Source organism: Castor canadensis, chromosome 1, assembly GCF_047511655.1.
Source record: "Castor canadensis chromosome 1, mCasCan1.hap1v2, whole genome shotgun sequence".
Classification (NCBI taxonomy): Eukaryota; Metazoa; Chordata; class Mammalia; order Rodentia; family Castoridae; genus Castor; species Castor canadensis.
In genome coordinates this window covers 91,013,793-91,039,771 of record NC_133386.1, presented here as the reverse complement: position 1 = coordinate 91,039,771, position 25,979 = coordinate 91,013,793, and the positions used below count along the sequence as shown (strand labels likewise).

General features: G+C 31.4%; 1 protein-coding gene across 2 annotated transcripts in view; it reads left to right on the top strand.

Annotated features, from left to right (window-relative positions):
• The window catches only part of Phip (PHIP subunit of CUL4-Ring ligase complex), a 111,555-nt gene that overhangs the window by 44,107 nt on the left and 41,469 nt on the right, over positions 1-25,979 (top strand). For both annotated transcript variants that reach the window (XM_020183866.2, XM_020183865.2), the window contains exons 9-19: positions 98-198; positions 3,313-3,383; positions 4,789-4,889; positions 4,982-5,022; positions 5,479-5,577; positions 6,361-6,514; positions 6,902-7,036; positions 18,350-18,478; positions 19,781-20,006; positions 24,555-24,692; positions 25,435-25,618. In XM_020183866.2, coding sequence (XP_020039455.1) covers positions 98-198; positions 3,313-3,383; positions 4,789-4,889; positions 4,982-5,022; positions 5,479-5,577; positions 6,361-6,514; positions 6,902-7,036; positions 18,350-18,478; positions 19,781-20,006; positions 24,555-24,692; positions 25,435-25,618 — 1,379 coding nt within the window. The remainder of the gene's footprint in view (positions 1-97; positions 199-3,312; positions 3,384-4,788; positions 4,890-4,981; positions 5,023-5,478; positions 5,578-6,360; positions 6,515-6,901; positions 7,037-18,349; positions 18,479-19,780; positions 20,007-24,554; positions 24,693-25,434; positions 25,619-25,979) is intronic.

The window sequence follows — 25,979 nt, the reverse complement described above, 5'->3', positions numbered from 1 at the left end:
TGTATATGCATATATACATATACTAATATGTAAATATACTGATGTGTACATATATATATATATATATTTATATTTTGTTTCTGTTCTTATTTTTCAGTTCTCACCATTGTGTAGTGGCTCAAAGAGATATCTGTCTTCTACTGGAGCAGATGGCACTATTTGTTTTTGGCTGTGGGATTCTGGAACCCTTAAAATAAAGTTAGTTGCTATTTTATTCCATCAAATAAATGTGTTTAGTGGTTGAAATTGCAAAAATAGTCAACAAAAGGATTAAATTCGTTTTTTCTTGTGTAAAAATATAAATTCTTAACTCTTTCATTTTTGTTTCCTCTTTTTCATGTTTCAAAGAAAATCTTTTCATATTAACTTGTATGTTGGGTTTTTTCTCTCTGTTCTGGCCCTAATTTATTCCTTCAGAAATACTTCCTTTGTTGTTATTCCTTATTATGTACGATTTTGTCTCAATAGCTCTTTTTGGTGCTAAGAATATACTGGAGTTACTCATGCTGTTCTTTAATTTTATTTATGTTACTTAATCTACAAATATTTTATTGTTTGTATATTGAAAAGTTTCATTAAACTCTATATGAAGGTGGCTAGATGCACACATCCCATAATAGCATTATTCATTTGTGCTTTCACCAATATTAAAATCTTGTTTATCAAAACAAGTTGGCTGGATAGTTTTCTTTTGATTAAGGACACTGAGATAAAGGTTAAATGGCCTTCCCCATAGCTACAACAAGTTTTAAAAATTTGTCAAGACCAGGATTATAGTGCTTCCTACTCTTTGGTCCTGTGCTTTATTTACCTATACCATGCCACTTAAGTAGATGTAGCAAAGAAAGGGAGTGCTGTATTTGCTCCACAGGTTATCTTTAAACAGGGAGGTGGTATATTCAGTGACTTCACAGTATAGTCATTTTTTTCAATCTTAGGCTAGGAAGTTATTCAGATTAGAAGATACACCTCAGTACTTACCTATTTATAAATTGTCAACCCAACTTATTTAATAAAATAATATATGTACACCTCTATTATTTTAAAAGTGATGTTTAATTAATTGTTTCCAGTATAAGACATGTGCCTTCAATTTCATGTTTATGAATATGTTTGCACAGTGGTTCTTTTGGCCATGGAAGCTTAAGTAACACAATAATAATAAAAGCATACTTTATTTGAAGAAAAGATTATAATAAAAATGCATAGGTTTTTGGGCTGAGGGCATAACTCAAGTGGTAAGTATTGTGCTTTCCACTCAATCAGAAGACCCTGGGTTCAATCCCTGATACCACCAAAAAAACAAAAAAGATAAAATAAGTTGATTTCACCTTAATTGCATTCTTAATATTTATGGCTTTTATAGACATTTAGGTAAAAGTTGAAGTATTTTATTGTTGGGTGTGGACAGTAGTAACAACTGCTAGTTGTTATTTTTCTCTGAGCATTTTTACCCCCGATTACCATCCCCCACCCGTCTTATTTTCTTAGAGTAGAAGTGATTAGCAATGTTCAAATTAGGATTGGAACAGAAAAAACGTTCATGAAATTTAATTCTCACCTTGTTTGTGCTTCTTGACGTTTACATTGCTAAGTATATTAGAATTACATGTTTCTAGACCCTTGAGAAGTGTGTGTTTTTCCATATACATAAGAGAGATCTACTCGTTAATGGACTGTCTAGAACTTGTTGAATGTAATTAATATACTACTAGTAATGCTATTTATTGAATGTTGGGTACTGAATTTAGCATTTTTCATGAATTAAACTTATTTAATTCTTCTAGCAACTCAGATCATTTTTGTTACTCTCACTTTTCAGAAGAGATTTGAATTAAAAACATTAACTTGCCTAATATCACACACCCAATACTTGGCAGAACTGAAAATTTGAACTCTGGAAGTCTGAGTTGAAACCCCTCTTTTAAAATATTTCCTTAAATATGCATAGACGAATCTTTTTTTAACTCTGCTTATTTTTTCTCCTTGAAAGTATAACTTTAAAATGGTTGTTTGTAGGATTATTTGCATATTCAGTTGTTTGGCACTTATGAGCAATAGTGCCAAAAGTTAAACAAAGTGTAGAGCTGTAAGGTTATATGAAACTAGCACATTTAGTTGTCTTCACAATTTCAGTTTAATTTTGGTAAGTTATAATCATTTTACATTTGCTCTGACTAAAGATTGAATTTTAAGGATGCTTTATTAAACCTTTGTCTTTAATTTGTTTCTCTTACACTCATTATATTAAAGTCCATGAATATTAAGAAAATATCTATTTAAAAGTTTATTTACAAATGTATTGTTTTCTTTTAAATTTGGCAAATAATTTGTGGTACATTCTGTATTAGTAAAAAAGACTATTCTCACTGCTCAGAATGTATAATAGAAATATTTTATCTGTGCATTTCCCCCTAAATAATCCCCAAACTGAAAGCTACTTTATCTTTTAGTGCAATGGATTGTGAAAGTTATGCAGTGCACTTAGGGTTACAGCTTTAGTTATTTTTACATTTTCATTCTACAATAAAAACTGTGTCAAAATGTACAGTAAGTAGGGCTTCAAATATGATCAGTGTATTGGAACATTGTATACACATTGTTATATACATTAGAGGTATTGTCATGACTGAAATGTATAATGTAATTTTCTGTTTTCAGTGTAGTTGATTATAACATTAAACATTTAATGCCAAAAGTATTAATTTAAAACTATAACAGTTCTACAATTAAAATAAATATATTTTAGTATAACTCATTTTCCATAGATCACAAGAGTTCACCCTTAAAATTTCCACAAGGATAATCATAAGGGTTTTACTCTTTGGAAGAATATTTTATCGTGTTTGATTAGAAGATAAACTAAAAGGAGAAGCTTAATAGTATCTAATACTGAAAAAGTTAATTATTGATAATAGGCATAAGCCACAGAGGTTAACACCTATTTTGCTAGTGTGTTCATGTTTATAAATGACTTATTTCTTTAAATATTTGTATGTTGTACTGTATGAAAAACTGAAAACTTTTTAGATTTGTTTAGAAGTGAGTTTTAGAATATATAATATCTGCTGTGATGGTGGCTTTAGGATTGTTCTATGTGTGATCTGTTGTGTAATTGAGAGATCCTACAAAATCTTTCTCTAGAATTTAGGTCTGCTGATCATGACACATGATTTTGAAATTGTTTTTAGGAAGGGAGCCATCTGTTGCTTATTTAAACTTGTCCTTCTGTGATTATTTTTTGAAACAGCTTATTTCTGGTGCTCCTGGTCTCTTTAGGATATTTTTAATTGTTTATTTTTTGTATTATAGTCCAAGACCTACAAAGTTTACAGAGCGCCCTCGGCCTGGAGTTCAAATGATCTGTTCTTCTTTTAGTGCTGGTGAGACCTTCTGTACCTCTAATTGTCTTAAAGTTGTACATTAGAAAACTTACAATGGAGTACATAAATTTTTGTAAAATATCTTATCATAGTATTATGAATCACAGTCTCTTCATATGCTGGAGTTAATAAGTAAGCAAGAATGAGAATTTGACTCAGATATTTCAACTTTGCTGGAGTTTAATCTGTTGTCATGACATGAGTGATACTTTAAGAAGACCATGCTGCTCTAATAGTAGAGAATACTTTCAAAGTTGACTTTATTGAAGAATGAGTTATTACATAGTTGTCTCATTAAAAGTAGGTTTTTAAAATTTTGATTGTGATTTTATGGCTCTTGGAGGTACTCTGTGGTGAAGAAAAATAAATTTGATATTTCTAAATATTTGACTCAATTATTCTTATTTACACTTTAAAAAGTAGCGGTATAGCAAGGCTCATAATAGCAACTATGCATTAAATTTGTGCAGCAGCATTCTGAATTATGTTATCATCTGAGCATTTGAAGTGAATTGATAAGAAAATATAAACATGAATAAATCCAATCCAGTATGTGATGCTCCCAATACCTGTTTCTAAAGGTAGCTTTATTTTCAGTTTTCTTTATCCATTCGTTTCATAATTGTGAATTGCAGCATTATTTGAGATAAGGGATAGTAAACTGAAGTGATTGTGTTTTGCCAAAAATCTTTCATTTCTAAATCTAGATTTCCAGTGCTGCTGCCATGAAGACATTTCTTCCAACAAAAACACAAACATAGGCCCTTTACCTATACTTGGAATACTCTAGTTTATGCTGTTTTTTTAAAGATAAATTGAGGTCTTTAATGGTCTAGTAAGTAGATCATTTACAAAAGTGTGTAATATTTCATTATATGCAAGAACTTGACACTAAGGGAAAGTATTGTTCTGGAAGAAAATAAAATTAAATATATAAATAAATAATGCAAAGTAAGAATGTAGGTGCTACAAACAAAGTCTTAAATTAGGTTAGAGGAGAGCAGCCTAATTTGATTGCTAAATTTGTAAAGACAAGTTACTGAGGGAATTGGGGCTTAAAAGTTTTGATAGAATTTTGATAGATGGGAAAATAATGTAGAAGAATATCTACCTTAAATCTTACCATGTTTAAATAATTTAAATAATTTAAACATGGTAAGATTATATGATCACTAAGTTAAACTATTTTTAGAACAAAGCTTTACTTCTGTAAATATGGAATATATAGTCAAAGCTATAATAGCAAGCTTTTAAAAGTTATAATTAGATGTATTATATATTTAGGATAAATATGAATGGTTTGGAGATAAATTTTTGTTACTATATTATAATATTGCTTAATTGTACTTAATTTTCAGTGATACTCCACTTTATTTTACTCATAGTGTGCTGCTATTCTTCATAGGTGGAATGTTTCTGGCCACAGGAAGCACAGACCATATTATTAGAGTTTACTTTTTTGGATCTGGTCAGCCAGAGAAAATATCAGAATTGGAGTTTCATACTGTAAGTCTTGGTAAAAGTAATTAGATGAGTATAAATTAAATGAGCCTAACAGTTTGCATTCAAGTTCTGCTTTTTTTTCTATTTATATATAGGACAAAGTTGACAGTATCCAGTTTTCCAACACTAGTAACAGGTAAAATATTTGTATTTGTCTAATTTAATTACAGTGTTAAAATTGTGAAACAAAGATAATTCTAGTAGTCAGTCTTTATATAGCAATTAGTTACCACTATAAAGATCTTGAACAGTGAATATAGCTTTCCTGTACATATAAACACATGTATTTTTATCTTATTTGCAATAATGTTAATTTATTTAAATGTTTTTAATGGTAAGAATTTTTAAAAATCATTATCTTTCCTGTGTATCAAAGTTAAAATATTTGTATATAAAATTTTAAAAGCCCATATAGTTTCAGGAGTCTTAGATTTATAGAGTAGCTGAGAGAGTATTTTCTATTGTATTGGAATGTGGCCTAAATAAAGATAAGTACTGTCTTTTTAAAAGTAGTTCTGGGAAAAGTACATTTTGATAAAACATGTGTGATTTTTTTTTTTTTCTTTGGGGGACTGGATTCCTTTTAATATAGGTTTGTAAGTGGTAGTCGTGATGGAACAGCACGTATTTGGCAATTTAAACGAAGAGAATGGAAGAGCATTTTGTTGGATATGGCTACTCGTCCAGCAGGGTAAGAAATGAAATTTGAAATATTATAATGATTATTTAATATGTTATATTGCAGTAGCTTTTGTTTGTAAAATTGTGTACCTTTTTAAAATGATTACTTTTGCACAATAATTAGAAGTGCTATTGGAGATGAATAGTGTTGATTTGATTTTATCAGTTATTTCATTGGTATATATGAGAAGACCTGCTTTGTTGATGTTTTTGTTTAATTCAGTTTTGTTAAGGGGATGATAATAGCACTATAAATAATAGTTGTAATTTTTTAACTTTTTTTTTTCCAGAAACCAGAGCATATTATAATGTTCCATCTCTCCCAGAAGGATGATATCTTATACCTAATGGTTTCTGCAGCCAAGATAAATTACATTAAATGTTGCAACTGTTGTTTTGGTTTTAGTATTTTAACATTTTTCTCTCTTTGTTTTTGGGTATAGTTGTCTTAAATGGAAGAGTGCAGCAGTCAGGAGGGCATGACAGCAACAGTAGAGGGTAGAGTGTAAGCGTATTGGTGCAGAGTTTTTAGACACAGATAGTTACAGCAGTGGTAGTTACACTAGGTTATCTGTTCCTAATGGCTTAATAGTGCTAGATTCATGGGCATCCTGGATTTCCTGACTCAGTGCAGTGATTTTTTGCCATCATTCTGTGTTGATTCACAGTATTCTTAATTACTGTAAAGTGATAGTTATCCATGTCAACATAAATGACGAGAAAAGTGCCTCTTCATATTTGTCTTACTTGCATTTTTAACAGTCAGTATAAAAAAATGCTGTCTCACTTTCAGCCAAAATCTTCAAGGAATAGAAGATAAAATCACAAAAATGAAAGTAACTATGGTAGCTTGGGATCGACATGACAACACAGTTATAACTGCAGTTAATAACATGACTCTGAAAGTTTGGAATTCTTACACTGGTCAACTTATTCATGTCCTGATGGTGAGAAAAAATACACTTTCTTTTTGGTTTAACTGAAGCTAACTAGTCTTTTCATTAGCTAAAAACTCTGCTGTCTAGGGTAAAGGGCTCTGTGGGTGATTGGAAATAATTTAAAAATGCAGTTAAACAAGTTTGACTTGAAATATGTTGTAAATACTTGCTGTGTTTTGGTACGTAGGGATGCATTAATACTATTCATGTTAAACTAAATGATAGCAACTCCCTGAGCAATGCTATTTGAAAAGCCATTTACTCATTAATGAAGTGTAAAATTTTTATAATAATTCTTAATGTAACTTTTAGGAATTCCACCATGTTGGTGTTTAATTAAGCTTTATTTTCCTTTTTAATATTTATAAGCCCTTTGACACTTCAAAAATATTTCAGGGTCATGAAGACGAAGTATTTGTTCTTGAGCCACATCCATTCGATCCTAGAGTTCTCTTTTCTGCTGGTCACGATGGAAATGTGATAGTGTGGGACCTAGCAAGAGGAGTCAAAATTCGATCTTATTTTAACATGGTAATTATATCAATTTTGTTTTATACCTGTTAAAGATTTGGGGACGTTTTGACAAAGGTAGTCTGCATATCACAAAGGAAATCCATTATAAAACTGGTTCATACATTTTGAATTTAAATTTCCAGCAGTAAGGAATTATTTATTCTATACCTTTATTGAGATGCTAAATTTAAATGAAAATTAATTTTATACATTAGAACACATGTATATTCTGGTAACTGGCTTAGTTTTATTTAGTTTTAGCAGTGAAATCTTAACTAGTAATTCAAGGTAGGAAGTATAATATAGAGGAAAAAAAGTATTTGGAAAACCATGTAAATTAATTATAAATAAATGTTTATATTGTAGTGTAGTACTTCATTAGTGGGTCTCCTAGAGCAATAGAGTGGTTCAAATACACTGATTTTAAAACAAAAGCCAAAGAATAAGGAAATTCTTGCCTTTGATCAAGTTGTAGTATATTAGGTATTTGTTTGGGCTTTTGCCTCCACATTTTGTTTCTTAAACATATTTTAGCATGTATTTCTGAATATTTGAACTACAATGGTGTAATAGCACATACTGCTTACTGGGCACTGTTTTCCCCTTCTCTCTAATCCCTATGAAATAGGAAGGGTTTCTCAAACACTGCAATTTATAAACTACTTCTCTATTAGGAATACCTTTCAGAGAAAGGTATGAACAAATAAACATGTATTTCCACTGTTTTATCAAGGTTATGTTTTTTTAAATGATATAAACCTTTAATAAATCATAAAACAACACAGTTAACAGAGTGGGCAGGATTATTTTATAAGACAAATTATTTCACAAAAATTAGTTCTCTGTGGGCTGGAGATGTAGGTCATTAATAGAGTGTTTTCCTTGCATATGCATGGCCCTGGGTTTGAGCCCAACACCATAAAAAAAAAAAGCCATTGATGTAATATAATAATTGAAATATATTTTCACAAGTAAAATTTGTGAAGAAGTTCCATAAAAGTGATATTATGCTTGATTGGCTGTCATTCTGGCCTTAGTGTACATATATAAGGTAAGAAATAAGAATTATAAAATTCTCATTTTTGTAAAAACATAGTGTCAGTTATTTGGGTTACATATAGTTGTTAGTGATGGATGGATTTCCTTTGTGAGTATACAGAGTTTTTTTTTTTTTTAAACATATTCATAAATCCCAGTGAACAGTTTTTTTTCTGTTTTTCTATCCTTGTGTTTCTAGTTTGCTCTTTTTTAGAACATCTCTGTTGAATAAAGAAGTTAGCCATTTCTCAATTTGTCTTTATAGAAAATATTATGGACTATACATACATTAATGACTTCCTTTAGTAATTTCACATTTTCAAAGAACATTCGTATACTAGTAGTAGAGTATACGAAGAGAAATTTTGCTCTGATAATTGACTAGTGCTTTCACCTTTCACTTATAAAGGTGAATTTTCCTCATCAGGTAAGTTGGTCACACTAATATTCCACCTTTTCAGGAGACACAAAAATTGCAGCACCTTGATTTAAGTGATTTACTTTTAGATCATTATAAATTAGTATGCAAGCATAAGTTAGCTAACAATATTGAGTATTCTTTGAAATTAGATAAGAGGTTACTTAACTACCTTAAAATTATTGTTTAACTAGAGTTTTAGACAAGAAAATTTTCTTGTTCTTTTATGAATAAAAGATTATAAAAAAGGGCAGTAGAAATAGATTTCTGTAGTAAGTAGAACTGGATAGTATTAAACTGAATCTTCAAGCTGTGAAAAATGACACAAACTAAAAAGTATTTATAAAAATACCCACATTTAAAAACAGAAAATGAGCTACCCTGTGTCTCGTTAAAATAAATATATTTCCTTTAAGTTTCTGAATGATTTCTAAGCTTTTAAAAATAATTTTAATAGTTTCCAAAATACTTCCAACATATATTACTTCATTTGAGTCTCAAGAAAACCAAGTATAATTAGGGTAGATTTTATTATTTTTGGTTTTATGAATGGAGAAACTGTTTGTTATAGAGATAAAGTGCTCTGCCCAGGTTTTCCTAGGTCTTACAGCTAATATATGATCACTTGGGCTTAAATCTCAGTTTTTTGTTTGTTGCTAATGTGTTATTACTACTAAACATGGCCGTGGTTGTTTTTTTCGACTGTTTTTAATATCATTGTATTCCTAATTCCCAATTATATACCCAGTTAATATGTCCAGAATTGGGAAGGTTTTCACAGTGGTGCCAAGGGATCTTTTAAGATCTTGATCTTTTATTTCATTATTTTTCCCTGTCTTTTAGTTTATAAGTTATCTAAGTGCCCTACTTCTTTTTGCTCTTCACTCTTTGTTCATTTCTTTGCTTCATTTCTACGGGCAGGTGACAGATAAAGTATTCAACATTGCTATTAAGAAAATAAAAGAAAAGCATTTTGAAGGAAGAATAGAAACTTGGAGTCTCACTGTCTGCTACAATGACGTTGAGCTTTGGCTATAGTAAAGGGTTATTTGGCTTTGTGCAGCTAATGAATACATGTTTGCGTTATTAAAATACCATAAAATTTTGAGTCCAAATTCAATCCCCAATGTTAAATTGTATTTAAAATCATAAATTCACATCAGTAAATATTTTTTGAGTACCCCTGAAGGGTCTAGTTATTCTGCTTTTATGGATTTGAGAATGAACAATTCTCAGAAAATGCTCTAGTTTGAGTCTTAGAAATGGTGAAAGTTTCGATAAAGTATTGCTAAGTGTAAGTGACATTTCAAGGGATTTTTAAAATTGAATGTTATAAAATGCATAAGTAAATTCACCATTGTGCTTACAGCCAGAACTTCAGGAACATAAACTTTCCTTTCAAAAGAATAAAAAATTTTAGACTGGGGTTGTGGCCCACATCAGTAATCTTAGCTGTTTGGGAGTCTGAGATAAGATCATGGTGCAAGGTCAGCCCGTGTGAAATTTCAGTGTGATCCTATCTTAAAATCAAGCCAGGTGTGGTGACCACACCTGTAATCCCAGCTATACTTGGGAGATGGAGGTAGGAGAATCATGGTCCCAGTAGAGTCCCAGTACCACAAAGAAAAAAGGAACAAGAAAAATTTAGACAGATTTAAAAAAATACAGCTTTTTAGGGATGGGGATATAGCAGAAAGCCTGAGGTTTTTATCAAGTATATTTTGAGAATACTGCTTCAATTTGTTCTGTTTTTTAAATGATTGAAATTTTCGTTTGAAATTTATAATATCTTTTTGAAAGACAATGCAATTCATGTAGCAAACAATTCGGTATTCTAGGTTAATCAGCAGTTTATACACTACCTATTAGGAAAATTAAAATTCTGTTCTTAAGTTTGTAGGGGAAAATCCTACATTATTAAAAAAAGACTTTCAGTGAAAAGTTGAATTCTTAAATGCTGATGTTTGAGATATGATTATAGTTGATTGCATTATTTTTCTTTTCTGTATTACTCCATGACTTATACCTAAAAAAATTTCTTATACTTTATTTTAGGACCATCCAGATTTTTAAACAAATTAAAAGGTTTGAAATTGAGAATTGACATAAAGATACTTAGTTATTTTATGCTTATGTAATTTCTTAATCTATTTCATTTTGGAATCTTATAAATGGATTCTCAGCTTGCTAGTGGTATTCTTCAGAAAAACTAATGAAATTCTTTACTTTTATTGCCAGCTTTCCTCTTAATAGAGGATCAGAGTGATAAAAGCAATGGATTTGTTTTTATTTCTTATAAGACATACAAGTATATGATAAGTGATAGGATGTTTGCAAAGAGGTTAACATAGGACATAAAATTTAGTAGACATTATATGTTCCTTGCACTTCTCCTCCCCGTTTTATCTTTAAAAATATCTTAAAAAGCATTTGTTTTAAAAAGCCTGTGTTTCTTCCCTCTCTCTTTCTCCTCCTCACCCCCCCTTCCCTCCAACTCTTCCTCTCTTTCCTCCCTTTCCCTTTCTCCTTCTCCTTTCTCCCCTACCCCAGGAAAAGAAGCTAATGACAATGTTACAGAGAAAATTATGAACAAGACAACTTTATTCCTTTAAAAAGAACACAAAACCTAAATTCTAGGTCTTAAGTTTTTGTTATTTACATTCTTTATAAACAGCATCAGTTATTCATACTTCAGCTGAATAATTATTATATAACTTAAGTAGCTGGGGGAAAGTATTTACATTTTAATATTTTATTGAAGCACATAGTGTAAGTTGAGAATATTCTGAAGCAGTTGGGGTATGGTTTAGCAAGTCTGTGTTTTTGTTTGACATTGGCGAGAAGTAAACATCAGTATAGCATTGTTTTAATGACAGTTTTTCTAGGTTCCTTTTGTTCCTTTGTTTTTGGTGCTACTGGGGTTTGAACTTAGGGCATCATGCTTGCTAGGCAGGCGTTCTACCACTTGAGCCACTCTGCCAGCTTGATGATAGTTTTTCTAAACTCTAAAGGCTCTAAACTTCAATTAAAAGTTAAAAGGCAGTATTCCTAGAAATAACTTGAAAATGTGTGCAGACTCTGGACTGAAGTTTATGGTCTTGTATTCCTATTCCTTAAGAGATAGGAAGTTTTAAAAGTTTGTGAAAACCTAAATGCTCCTAAGAGCAAAATTGGTTTTTAGCTCTTTTTACCAATTAAATTATCACACAGTACCACTAAGATTTATCAAGAAATTTAATTAAATGGATATTAATTTGAAAAGACACAAAGAGACATTTACATTTCTTAGTAAATATTAGTAAATAAGGGACTTCTGATGTGGGATTCATAGGCTCTATGTTAGTAGCTTTTCTTATGTCTGTGGCACTTTTGCTTATTTCTCTTGTTCTGTTTCTTTTCTCTGTAGTCCTAACTATTTCTGACTCTGCATATCTTTCTATTTCTGTCATGTTATTCAAAGCTGTAGTTTGTCGTCTCTTATCTGGTTTTGATTTTAATTAATGAGTAAAATATGTCTCTTGTTAGAAAATGGTTTTACTGAATTTGATTTTTTGCTTTGCTTCTGTTGTTTCATGGGTAAATTCCAAATAAAGGTTTTTATTTAATTAAAAGTTTTTCCTTATTTTTATAATTGTTCTTACCTTTTCTTTTACTTAAGAGATTAAAAAAACGTTCCAGTGTCCACTAATCCAGAACAATATATTTCTCCTTGCAACGTTCCAAACAAGCAGAGGCTGCCAATCTACCACTCAGAATTTTTGCACGTGCATACTTCTGACATTAGCATGTTCTCAGTATGACCTGTACTTTGTATTAGATAATTATAGTTGCATATCTCTAGGAAAGGGAGAGAGAGAGAGAGAGACGTTTAAAATATGTACACCTCTATCATGTTATCTGTTATGAATCAGGAGTTCATATCTTTTTCTTTTCAATCATTTAATAAGATAATGCCATATCTACAATAATCTATGTTAAAAGGCCTCTGAATGCTTCTAGTCTTTGTTTCATCTTTTCTGAGTAAGTAATTTTTTAGTTTTCTTATCATAAAGTTTAGTTATCACATTAAAGCTTCTGGAGTGTTCTTTAGGTTAATTTTTTCATCTACATCTTTGATATAAAAAATCTTAAAGATTTCTTTCTATAAATTTGAGTTGTCTCTCCAGCTTGTCATACTGTGTTTTGACAGATTACTTTTATGTAGTTAATTTGTCATTTTTCATGACCTGTCATCCTAAGGGTGTTTGAAATTTCATTGTTATAAGGAAAAGTATGTAAAATGATATGGACTATAAACATGTAGGTGAAGACATTTTGATTAGCAAATATTTGAGTGCTTTTTTCTTGTAAGTAGAAAATTTGAGGACCATAGAGAAGAGAAAGAGGAGGCTGTGTTTAGCCAGTACACAGTTAAGTTGGGGGAATTAAAACATACTTAAAATGATAGATTGATAAGTAGTTTTAAATGGGAGCATGACCAAATAGAATAATTGTTGTATCTAAAGATGTGGAGATCAGTTCAAGATGGATAGTCAGGGAAAGTTTTGTTGAAGAGAGTTCAAATTGTGTCTTTAGAGGTAAATAGGTATTTAGTCAGCAAGAAAGAAAATAAATTTTATAAATTTATAAATATTGTAAACAACAAAGGAAATGATAAGACATGTTCATAAGGTAGTTTAGAATGTTTGGAATACATTTGGAAAAAATAGATGATATGAAAAATATAAATTGAGGTGGATTACTGATGGTCTCAGATGATCTTGTAAGCATAAAATATAGTGAACATTGTGGTAGTTTTGGTAAATATGAGCTAAGAGAACAATTGTTTGCTAGTAGTAATGTATAAGGTACGAAATTGGATAGGTGTGGGAAGAACTACTTTAATCATTCAAGGATGAAAATGTTTATGGGTAGATAGGAAATTTTGAAAGAAATATGTGTAAAACAGTGTTTTGTGATACAGGGCTTGGGGCTGGAGCATGACAGGGAGGAAGATAAAATAAATATATTCAGAGTGTTGAGCCTAGGTGACCTTGATAATAATGATGTCTCTGGAAATACTAGGTCATTTTTATGTATGTTTATTTTGTTGTGAAAATGGCCATTCAGCACTTGGACATAGACTAGAGGTGATAGAAGTGAAAGAAATGTTGAAGTTTTCCATATGGAGTAGTGCTTGCTTCTTTGTGGAGACAGAATGCAGTGTAGATGGCAAAGAACTAAACTTACTCGTATTTAGCAGAATGGAGAAGGTATCAAAATCCCTAGAGTATATGCATACTATTAGACAAACACCAGGTTAAATCATGCCAGAGAGTTGAGAATAAAGTTTCAAGGGAAGCTTGAATTTGAAGATGAATTACTTGTTTTCATATTATTTTTCTTTTGATGAAAATTTAGACATGTTTTTTCAGAATCACCTTTATATAATAAAAAATTATTTTCATTTTGCATAGTAATTTGATCTACTAATTTTACCAAGCCAGGAACAGCTGTTTTCATTTTTGCATAAATTTCTTTATCTCATCACTACTTGTTTTAAAAAGCTTCCTATTAGTTCTGTGTGTAATAATGTCACCATAAATTAAAGAATTATCAATATTAAAAAAAACATTCATTCAGTAACAGTCTTTTAAAGTAATTTGAAGGCATCTGAACTACTGGAATGCAGATAGATAGGATATTCTTTTTGTTTACATGTGACCATAGTAATGATTGAAGGCAGCCAAGGGGTATTTTAAAAATATATACTATGTATTTCTTCAGTATTTAGTACACATTCTTAATTGTTATTTTCCCCATATTGTTGAACTCTAAAGGTTCTTTATACAAGGAAGAACTTTCTAAGAATAAATCTTAGTATAAATTCCATTTTAAATGATGCATAATTTTAAATTTTAGAATATTTTCTACATAAGATACTCCCTTCTAATCACTGGTATATTTAAAAATATGAACAAAACAAAAAATGTAGCCCTGGTTTCAGATTGAAAATTTCCTTAACAGGGTGATTCTGCTCATATTTTTCTTGTTTGTTCTTTGTGTTGAGGTCTTCCAGAAGTACATACTTGATATTCATAACCATCTATCTGCCTATATTCCTCATGACTGGAATAATTTAGACCCTGCATTTTAGTCTGGATTCTAGGGCTTTTAATATACTTCATATCTAGATTTGTCCAGGTCTTCCTGAATTTCAGATACTAGGATTTTAGAATCATATAGGGTGCTAATGACTACTTAAATGTTTTTCATTGCTCCACAGAGACACTAGATGTTTTTTGAATTACTAGTAGAGAGATTTTTGGTCTTAGACTTCATTCCTTATTCTCCTTTAATTACTTATCTTTCTGCTTCACAAAAATTACATTAAAAGTTTTGTCATCTTTCTTAAATAATTCTAGCATCACTAAAGCTCTTAACTTAGGAATTTTTGTGTTATCTTACATTTTTTGAGATAGGATTTCCATGTGTAGTCCAGGCTGGCCTTGAACTCAAGATCCTCTTGCCTCAGCCTCCTGAGTGTTGGGATTATAGGCTTGATTTAATCTTTTTAAAGTTCATTATAAATCTCTAAACTCCTAACAAGGTTATGGTATTTGATTCTTATAAATTTTTCTAGAATTCTTTAGTCATTGTGAGTTAAGGGAATCATTATTATTTTAACATGTGATCCCCTGATCTCCTCTTTGAAAAAGGAAAACAATATCATAATGCTGCATATGTCTCATTTTCTTGTACCCTACTCCTACTGAAAATACTGCCATTCTGGTAAATACTATCTCATGGATTGTCTAAGCTATCTGTTAGTGTTATTTAATATATATGAGTTTTATTATGTCTTAGTTATATCCCAAATAATGTATAATAAGCATACTTAATTTTATTAGAGGAATAGTTCTTCAAAAACTCACTTGCTTTAGAAATTTATTATTACTCTTTATTAATTTCTCTTATAATTATTGTAGCATACAGGAAATACTAGCAAAAACTATATTCAGTATTAAATTTTATTATTAAATTTTATGTTGACGCATTCTCATTAGGCTATTCATTTAATTTTATGATAGACCCATATCCTTTCATATGCATAGAGAAAATTCATTCTTTTGATTTTTGAAGTTAACCTTCATTGCTCTCTAGTTACACATGTATATTTAAACAGTGACTTCATTATTAAATTTTTCCTTTGAAATTCTTATTTACCAGTATATTGACTGTGGTTTAAAAATATGGAATCCTTTTCAGAGAAAAATGTTTAAGTTTCTTTTTTGCTTAGCTTTGTTAGTCACAATAAACTTCATAAAAATAGTTACTTTTAGTTACATAGGAAAAAGCAAAATATTTTCTGACTTACTTTTTTATCATCAACTGTTTGGAAAAAGCCCTAGACTGTATATTTTAGGTATGGGTGTTTATTATCTGAGAATCTATTCATAACAATACACTTTTACACGTGTGTGTGTGTGTGTGTGTGTGTGTGTGTGTGTGTGTGTGTGTGTGTGGTGTTATAGGGATTGAACTCAGGGCCTTTTCCGTGCTAGGCAAGTGCTCTACCACTGAGCTACATTCCCAACCCAAACTTGTCTTTTTAATTGATAAAGTCGTAGGTGCCTTTCCTCAAGTAGATTCTTTTAATGCCTTCTTTCAGAAGCAGCGACTAACTTAAGTAGCTTAATTTCCTTTTTTTTCTGAGAAGATTGAAATGTACTTTCATTTTCTTCATATAAAATTCACTTGGAGGTAAACAGATGCTTCACACTAATAGAAAATTAGTACTAATCTGCTATATTCACAATGGAATATATAGTACACAATGATCTTAAAAATGTGATTGCTATTTAATATGTCCTTTTTTGGAGTTTTATAAGTTCCAGTTTTCCTAAATTATTATGATAGAGATCTACTAACTGTTAAATGTGGCCACATCATTATATAGCATTGATATGCAATTTGTTAGTTCCCCTCCTCCATAAAAGAAAAAGTGGAGCAAGATAGTCTAAACATCACAGGAAGGATACCATGCTTTTTTCTTCCTCTGTACCACTGTATACTTAAAATTACTATTAAGTATACCATTGTATACTTAACTTAGATTTAGAGTAATATTGTAGTTGTGGAAGCATTTATTAAAGTGGATTTATAAATAATTTTTTTGTTTTTTTCTCTTTGAAATTTTTGAGTGAACTGGGAAATAAATTGTCTAACATGGCTAAAACAGTTTTAATTCTTTAATTTTGAATTTTTTAGTTAAATTCTATTTAACGGTAAGCTCTGTTCACATGGTTAGTTTTTTTACAGTTTGTATAATTTTGTTTTATTTGCCTAGGAGAACATTGGAAATTAAAAATCCTGACATTTCTACTTTGTAGTCTTTTCATTTCTGGCATATACTAAGCTATATGGCTACTCGTGCTCTAGAGAAATAGTTCTGTCTTTTCTTGTTTTTAAATTGTTCTAAAGTGTAGTTAGAGAATCAGTTAGCTTCCTCCACTGTCTTACTATCTTCCAACTTTCTTTGCACTCAAGAAATAATCCTGTTTCACTTATCCACTGTCTTATATGGTAAATTTTTGTGTGTATTAGACATTAAACAAATTTATTAGTTTTTTTAATACTTTTAAGGAAAATTATTCTTTTCCATTATCACTTTCCAAAACAGTGTTAATAAGTACCATTGTGTACATTTCTTCTTGTTCAGCAAATCAAAAGAAAAGTTAGTTGTCTTTTCGAGGCCATCCTTTCTGCAGTATTATATTATTAACTTCTTAGGAAGAATCCTTCTTTTTGTAGTGGTTTTCTCTTTTCTGTAAAGCACTTGCTTTCCTTGAGAAATCAACTTCTTCTTCTGAATTTTGACTGACTTCTGATGAACTGTACATCCATCCTTATGTCAAATTTTTAATACTAAAGAAAGAAAATTACCATTTTTCTCTTTCCAAGCATTGCCTGGGATACTAATAAAGCTGAATTTGTTCTAGATCAGTGGATACCGGAACAGAAAGGAGGTATTTCTTACCTGATAATGTGTGTGTGTTCCGATTCTGCTAATCCAGAAATCCAATCTCATTTGTTAAAAAATCATCCTTAGTTGTTATTTGTTAGGGAGTCCACTCCCTATTTTAATTGTTTCTGAAATTCAGTCCCTAGATGTGCTTTAGATAGGGTAGAATTTTTACCTCTTTCAGAACACTGCTAAAGAAGTTTTCAACTGGAACATAGTCTGAAGAAGCATTGAGAGCAAAAAAATTCAGAGTGGTGATTGGCCACCTCTGTTTGATTGACAGGTTGCAGGGAGAAACCCATTCGTTCTGGATTAATGGAACTGGAAAACAGAAAACAATTATCAGGTAAAAAAAACCTTTTCTTTAACCTTTGGAATTCATCATTTAAAAGATGAGTCAGACCACCAGGGAATTTAGTACCAAAAAGGATAACATTTACTGTCTTGTAAGCAGTGATCTCTGACTACTACTTCCACCTTACCCAAAAAAATCACTACAGTTGCTACATGTTCTTAAGCCTTTACAGAAAGGGCATGAATGAATGGAAATAGATGGAATGTATGGTTCAATTATGTTTTAAATCTGGGTTAAAAATGTGAAGCAGAATTCTATGGGTGGGGGTAATTGGTGTTCTTTTATTTCCTGATTTGTGTCTGGTCTGTGGATAGAGTTCTTTGTTTTTCAAGGCTGTTAATCTGGCACTTTTCATGAATATTCCTAAATTTTATTATTGTACCATGCTTGTTATACTTTCTTCTCTTTATTAGGATGTATACTTGTAATTCTTTTAACATAAAATTGTAGTACCAATAGTAACCAGTCTTAATACTTTGATGACAGTTTCCTGACTGTTGGTTAAATATATTTCAGATTGAAGGCCAAGGACATGGTGCAGTATTTGACTGCAAATGCTCTCCTGATGGTCAGCACTTTGCCTGTACGGACTCTCATGGACATCTTTTAATATTTGGTTTTGGATCCAGTAGCAAATATGATAAGGTAGAGTATAACTATATGTCATTTCCTCTTTTTTTTTTTTTTCCTTTTTTTAATCCATGGGTGTTCAGGAGTTAAATTTGTTTTGGGGTGGGTAGGAATCAGCATTTTTGAAATCAGCATAAAGCTTGAAGAATCATAGTTTAAATAGTGTAGAGACTTAGTTTTAGAAAGGAGGGTGAAGATAACTGTTAAATCTAATTTTTCCACAGTTAGGTTATGGGCCTTATTATTTAAAAATCTACAACAGTCTAGATTTGCATTCTTAACTTGGAATATGTAACTGTGAATGAAAGATGCTATTCTTTGAAGGGCTCTTTGAAGCTATATTTTATTAGTGTACATTATAAACATGGAAGATATGAGTGTGGCTTTCATGAGATTCTCAAAAATGTTGGACCCATTGATGTTATCTGACCATGTCTTGAAGGTAACTGACTAAAAAAATTAAATTGCTTATTTGTGGTAGAATGGTCTAAAACATATGGTAACAAAAAATACATAGTTCATAATTTAAAATATTGCAAATTAACCAGTGAAATTTTGAAATAAGTTACAGATGTATCAGGGTTGAGTTCATATTAAGAATTTGATATTACCTCAGAATTTTAGTGAAGATGCTTACTACTCTTAGAAAATCTTGTCAGGTTAATTTTTTATATTAATATTCCATAAACCATGTAGTCAGGAGTATAGCTCACTGGTATCGCACATGCTTAGCATGAGCAGGACTCCAGGTTTCAGCATGCATTAGATGAACTATTCTTACTATATGCCTATGGATTTAAGACAAAGTATGGTAGCTCTGCGAAAGTGAAAGTACCATTGAATAATTTATGCCTAGATTTGATTTTCCCATTTAATTAAAAATGGATAACTTTTATTATTATCGTTTGCGGCACTGGGATTTGAATTCAGGGCTTCACACTATCAAGGCAGGTGCTTTTACCACTTGAGCTACTCCGCCAGCCCTTGAATAAATTTTAATGGTAACTTTTTTAATGTACACCCTCTCTTCTTGTAAAACAGTAGTTTAGAAAATGCAAATATTTGTTTACAGTTAATTTAAGAAAAGAATATCTTCTCTCCCTCTCGCCCCAACTTCAATGCTGGGGATCAAACCCAGGACCTCATGAATGCTAAGCAAGCACCCTACCTGATCTGCACCCTCACCCTCAAAATATTCTTTTAAATTGTTGCTTAATGCCGTAATATGTAGTATATTGTTTTTTGTTAGAAATGTTATAGTCTTTATAATGATAAATTTTTATTTTTCCAGTCTTTTATGGACCTTTCTTTTTACAGATAGCAGATCAGATGTTCTTTCATAGTGATTATCGACCCCTTATCCGTGATGCCAACAATTTTGTGTTAGATGAACAGACTCAGCAGGCACCTCATCTCATGCCTCCCCCCTTCTTGGTTGATGTTGATGGTAATCCTCATCCATCAAGATATCAGAGATTAGTTCCTGGTCGTGAAAATTGCAGGGAAGAACAACTCATCCCTCAGATGGGAGTAACTTCCTCAGGTTAGTGCTTATATTCATAGGTGACAAGTTTTGTTTTCAGTTGCTTTGAGCAAATAAGAAGGAAGAATATTGCTTTATACTTCTAAAGTTCTTTGAATAATGCTTAAGAATTATAAGATAATTACAGAAACCATTGAGGGTTTAAAGCAATAATGTTAGTTTGTATCAATTTATCATCTCTGGGAACTAATAGTGTCATTGCTATATTTAGTAGAATTCTCATTCAGCAGAATTTATTGAGACTCTGTTCTATCCCTGACCTGTGAAACAACATCCCTGGTTTTTCAGTAGGCAATTAAATGTGTTCCATCCCTGACGATAGATTAATACATACAATTATAAACAAATACATAGTTCACAATTGTGATGAATCTTATTAAGGGTAATAACAGTGTGTGAGAAACAAAACTAGATTGCTTATTCACATTGAAGAGTATTTTAAGAAGTACTTAACTTTTAAAGGTTTATAAGAAGAATGGGCTGTTTCGGTGAGGTAATGGAGTATGCAAGTCAAAAGAGTTAAAGAATTGAATTTTCAGGGGGTTAAAATGGAGGCAAGATCTGTGGACTCCTCCTTATTTGATAAGTGTAACACTGATTTATTAAGTGAAATAATCGAGACACTGTAAAGAGTAGACCAGGTTTGTCATTATGAATTTTTTTGTATTTTAGACTAGAAAAATGTTGGGGAAGATGTTCTAGGTTTTATACTCCAGCATAATAGACAAGATTTCTATGTAGATTTTTGTGGCGCATGAATAATGAATTTAGATTCTGTAAGCAGCACACATAATTCAGTCTGTTTGTAATATAGCAAACCCATATTATTTTTCTTAAAGTATTGGGTGTGAAATTGCAAAATCATGGATACTTTGGATAGAAGGGGCTGCTTTTAAAATTAGATAAGCCTAAGCCAGGCACCAGCAGTGCATAACTGTCATCTCAAGCTATGCAAGAGGCTGAGATAGGGAAGATTACAGTCCAGGTCAGCCTGGGCAAAACAGTTGGTGAGACCCCATCTCATGGGAAAAAGCCGGGCATTGTGACTTGTGCCTGTCATCCCAGTGACAACAGGAAGCTTAAAGTAGGAAGATTGCTGTCAAGCTGGCTTGGGCAAAAATTGAGACCCTATGACCCAAATGACCAGGGAGTAATGGACTGGGGGCATGGCTAAAGTGGTACAGCACCTGCAGTACCTTGTAAAAAAGTTTTGTTTTGTTTTGTTTTTTTCCCCCAGTTAGAATAGAGGGTAAGGAAGAAACAGAGAAATTCTGCTACTCAGAGAGAGTATAACTTTAATATCTGGAAATGTGAAACTAATGTCTCTGCACATGGAAACTGCATGAACTCAGAATCTAAGAATAGTTAGTCTTAGAAAAATCTAAGCAGCTATTCAGATTAGAGAAATCTCCTATTTGGAGAACTACTGGTCATACGACTAAAATTAAGAGGAATGTCTGTGGTCTCCTGGAGTGCAACTGGCAAAAATCAGATTGTGCCCAGGTCTCAAAATAGGTAACTTGGTTGGGGTCAGGCATAGGGAAATAAGAAAAGGACTCATTTATTAAAGTATTAGTGCTCTTTAGTTATTATTATTACTTTTTTCCATTTAATAGTTTAAAGAGACTATTATAGATAATATTTAATCCCTGTATTTATGATATTTCAATCCTAGAGATTGAAAAAATAGTAACTTAGGGCTGGAGATATGCCTCAAGTTGTAGAATACTTGCTTAACAAGCACTAGGTCCTGAGTTCAAACTGTAGTACCTCTCCCCAACCCCCACCAGACACACACACAAAAGTGAGAGAGAGAGGAAAAAAAAATTTAATAGTACCGTGTCATGGAATCACAGAGACTCCACTCCATTTTTTGTTATCTTTTCCATACCAAGCTGCTCTTAAAAGTATAGAGTGGCATGATCTTGAAAGTGAAAGATATCATTTGTTAGTGCTGGACCAGAAGAAAACCTTTAATGATAATTATGGCTTCATAGTGAGTCACACAATTTTTCTGTGTTTTCATTCACAGAATTTAGAGTAAAAATCTTTTCTGTCATTATTTTAGGTTTCTCATTTTCAACACCAGAAAAATAGTCAATACAGTATAGAAAAAACCAAAAATATTTTAAAGAAAAACTTTAACATCATTATAAATTATATTTGTGTTTGTAAATTTAGGTCTGTGATAAAATTTATTTTGAGAGATACTGTAACACTGAATAAAAGTAGATGTTGGCTATTGTATTAATAAATTAATTTGAAAACAGTTTTGTTACATTGATACTTGCTGGCTTTTTGAGTTAGGGTCTCACTGTGTGCCCACGTTGGCTTCAAACTTGTGATCCTCCTGTCTTGGCCTCCTGAGTGCTGATCTTAGAAAGTGTAATTACTTTAAATGTACTTCCTCAGTTGTAAACTTCGGTGAACTCTTAACAAATTACCCATCAATATTCAAACAATCTGAGCAGCAAATCAGGAAAGCATGTGTAATATTTCAGTTTTACCTCAGTCTACTTTTACTACTTTCTAGCTTTGAGTCCTTGAACAAGTTAGTCCTATTGAATTAGTTTTCTCTTATAAAATAGCATTATGTGCTTAATACATAATTTTCCTTTCCCATGTACCCTTCTTTTTTTTCTCATTGCCAAACAACTCATATTTATTCTTTTTTTAAATAGAAATATCCTTCTTGTTTTGCTTGATTGTGAAAATAATAAATGTTTATTGTATGAAATCAGCAAATACAAAAGTATAAGAAAATTATAGTTACTTGTAGTTCAACACCCAAGCACTATCTTTTTGATATATGTCAAAAAGACATATATATATATATATATATATATATATGGGATACCCACAAACAAAAACTATATATTTTTCTGTTACTTTAAACAAAAGCGAGATCATGTTTTTAATAGCCTTTTATCAATTTATGAATCATAAACATGTTTCCATGTTGATTTGGTTTGGATAAGTGTTCATCAAGGCATTATTGGGAGTGGTGGAATCTTTAAGAGGTGGGACCTAGCAGGAGATCTTTAGGCTTTTAGGGACTAGCTGGACCCTGGACCCTTCTTCCTGTCTTTTCACTTTCCAGGAACAAGGTGAGAGTTTTGCTCCTCCATGTGCTGGCACCATGATTTCTGCCACAGGCCCAAAGTAATGGTGCCAACTAATCATGAGCCAAAACCTCTAAAACTGTTAGCTGAAATTAACCTCTTGTCTTTAAATTTTGTTGATCTGGGTATTTGTTATAAGGACAGAAAGCTGACTGACAAAGCCAGCTGTCATGCATATACCCTTCTTACTACTACTTCATTTCAGAATATTCTTAGTGTCTTAAATTCTGACCCAATCAACTCTTCTCTTATGTACCCTTATACCCAATACTATCCCTCTTCTATTCTATGGCAATATTTTTCATATATCTAATATTCTTATATGTCTTATATTTTTATTCATTCAGCAGGATTGAACATTTTTATATGCTTTACATTGTACTAACCTTACAGAATCTTAAGATAAATAGTCCATTCATTCAAAACTATTGGGCTGAGTACTAAGATATGTAAAGATTAATCTGAACCTGAAAAGAGAGTAGCAATTAATTCTTCCAGAAGTAGTTTGGAAAGATTTCACAAAATAAATAAGGAAGTACCATTTTAATTTATCAAAGGATGAATTAAAATTTACCATGTTTAGAGTAGAATTACTGTGGTAAAAAGTTCCACAGCATAAGGGTATTTTCCTGTTAGGAAGGCAGAAGAGTCAAGTGGTTCTCTGTAACTGGCACAGTGAGACTTGGTGCTGAGAAAGTAAAGTGGATTAAACTATGACAAGTTCTTCCATGTCTCACAGGCTTTGGATCTCTTGGCTGCCTATCTGTAGTGTCCTTTTTCTAGCTTTCATGTGGCCTACTAATTCAAGTCTCAATTCAAATGCTGCTTTCTCAAAGAAAGCTGGTTTATCTGACTTCTGACTCACCCATTGGTATTTCCCATCTTTCTTCCTTCCCCTTTCACATCACCTTTATTTTAACAACATCTTTCACAATCTACATTTATCTACAAGTTTATTGTTTACTTTCCTTGGTAGGATGTTAGCTTTCTGCAGTGCAGAGATCTTGATGTTTCTTATTTATCACTGAATCCCAAGTACTTAGCATTGTTCTTAGCACACACATTCTTAGACAGTCAAGAAGTTTTTGAATAAATGAGTCAGGAAAATTTTGTTTTTTAAGTGAATAATCAGATTTGTCTTTCTAAAGAAATTGATCTAAGTGGAAAATTCTACTTCTTCTACTTCCTAGATATATGACTTTGAGCAGTTAAAAGTAAGTTTATGGGGGTGTTGTGTTTTCTTTTTTGCTTTTGCTTTTATTCTCATAATTTACAGATAATCATTAATAAGTTACAGATAATCATTTTTGGTCTTTTATCCAAAGAAAATATATGTTTAATTATGGACTCATAAGTAAAGCTGATGAATAATAGTGGTTTCAATTGTGATTAAAATTTCCTTAGCATTTTGTGTGGTATTGCATAGGATTGAACCAAGTGTTAAGCCAGCAAGCAAACCAGGATATCAGTCCGCTGGATAGTATGATTCAAAGACTACAACAAGAGCAAGACCTGAGACGTTCTGGTGAAGCAGGTATCAATAATACCAGCCGTTTAAGTAGAGGTAAGCAGAGATTCTATTTTAAGTGAAGTATTTAAAAATCTGAAATAAACTAAACCTCTCAACAATAGAGAAGTGATTAAAGAAAGTATGGAATATCTATAAAATGAAATAGTAAGATTGCCAAAATGATCCTGTCTTTGAGGAATAGTTAATGACCTAAAAAGTGTTCAAAAGATGAGGTTTTAAATTATAGCTGAGTTTTCAAAGTAAATTTATTCTTCTAAAATTCCCACGGTACACATTACAAATTAGGATTTTTTCTGGGGATTTACTTGTACATGCTAAGTAAGTGGCCTTCCATTGAGCTGTACCTCCAGCCCAGAAAAATACTCAAAACTCAATTTATTCAGTAATTTTTAAAACATAGTCAAAGCCACTTTTTTAACAGCTCATCACCCTTACTTGTATTTATTATTAAACATTAAAAGTTAAAATAAGTTAAGAACCATAAATTTTCTTGGGCTTGAATTTTCTCAGATACTTAGCATTTTTTTAAAGTAATGTTTTTTTTTTAATTATAGAACTTAATAGTCTGTAGTTAAGACTCATTGACCTTATCTAATCAATTGAATAATTATGTTTTGTTTTAATTAAACTTTTGCCTGTGGTTTAGTTCCCTGATTTGGTAATTGAATAATTTGCTACAACATAGAGCTTTGTGTGAAAGATAGTATAATTTTGGTTACATACTAATGGAGAAGTATCTCTAAGTATAACTTTGCTATACTAACTTTTTACTTAGGCTCTGTAAGTTCTACCTCAGAGGTTCATTCACCACCAAATGTTGGACTGAGGCGTAGTGGACAAATTGAAGGTGTACGGCAAATGCACAGCAATGCCCCAAGGAGTGAAATAGCCACAGAGCGGGATCTTGTAGCATGGAGTCGAAGGGTGGTAGTACCTGAACTATCAGCTGGTGTAGCCAGGTAAGAGAAATAATTAAATTGTATATACCCTAATTGCTTCTGTTCATTTTCATTATATTCTTTAAAATGCCTTTTCATCCTTGTAATTACTTTTAAAGTTACCTGAAAATCTAGTATTTCAAATTATTCATGACTGTTGAAAAATTAAATACCGTATTAACCAGAAGCATCCAGAAAATACATTATATTGCTTATTGATAAATATATAAATATTTTATGCAAAAAATTATTTCCTTATTTAAAAATATACATATATGATTTTAGAAGTATTGATTTGGTATAATCCTATTTTTCTAGTCCATGCTATGAGGGAACTTCATATTCAGTTAACTAACACTAACTTCTGTCCAAAAATAAAAAG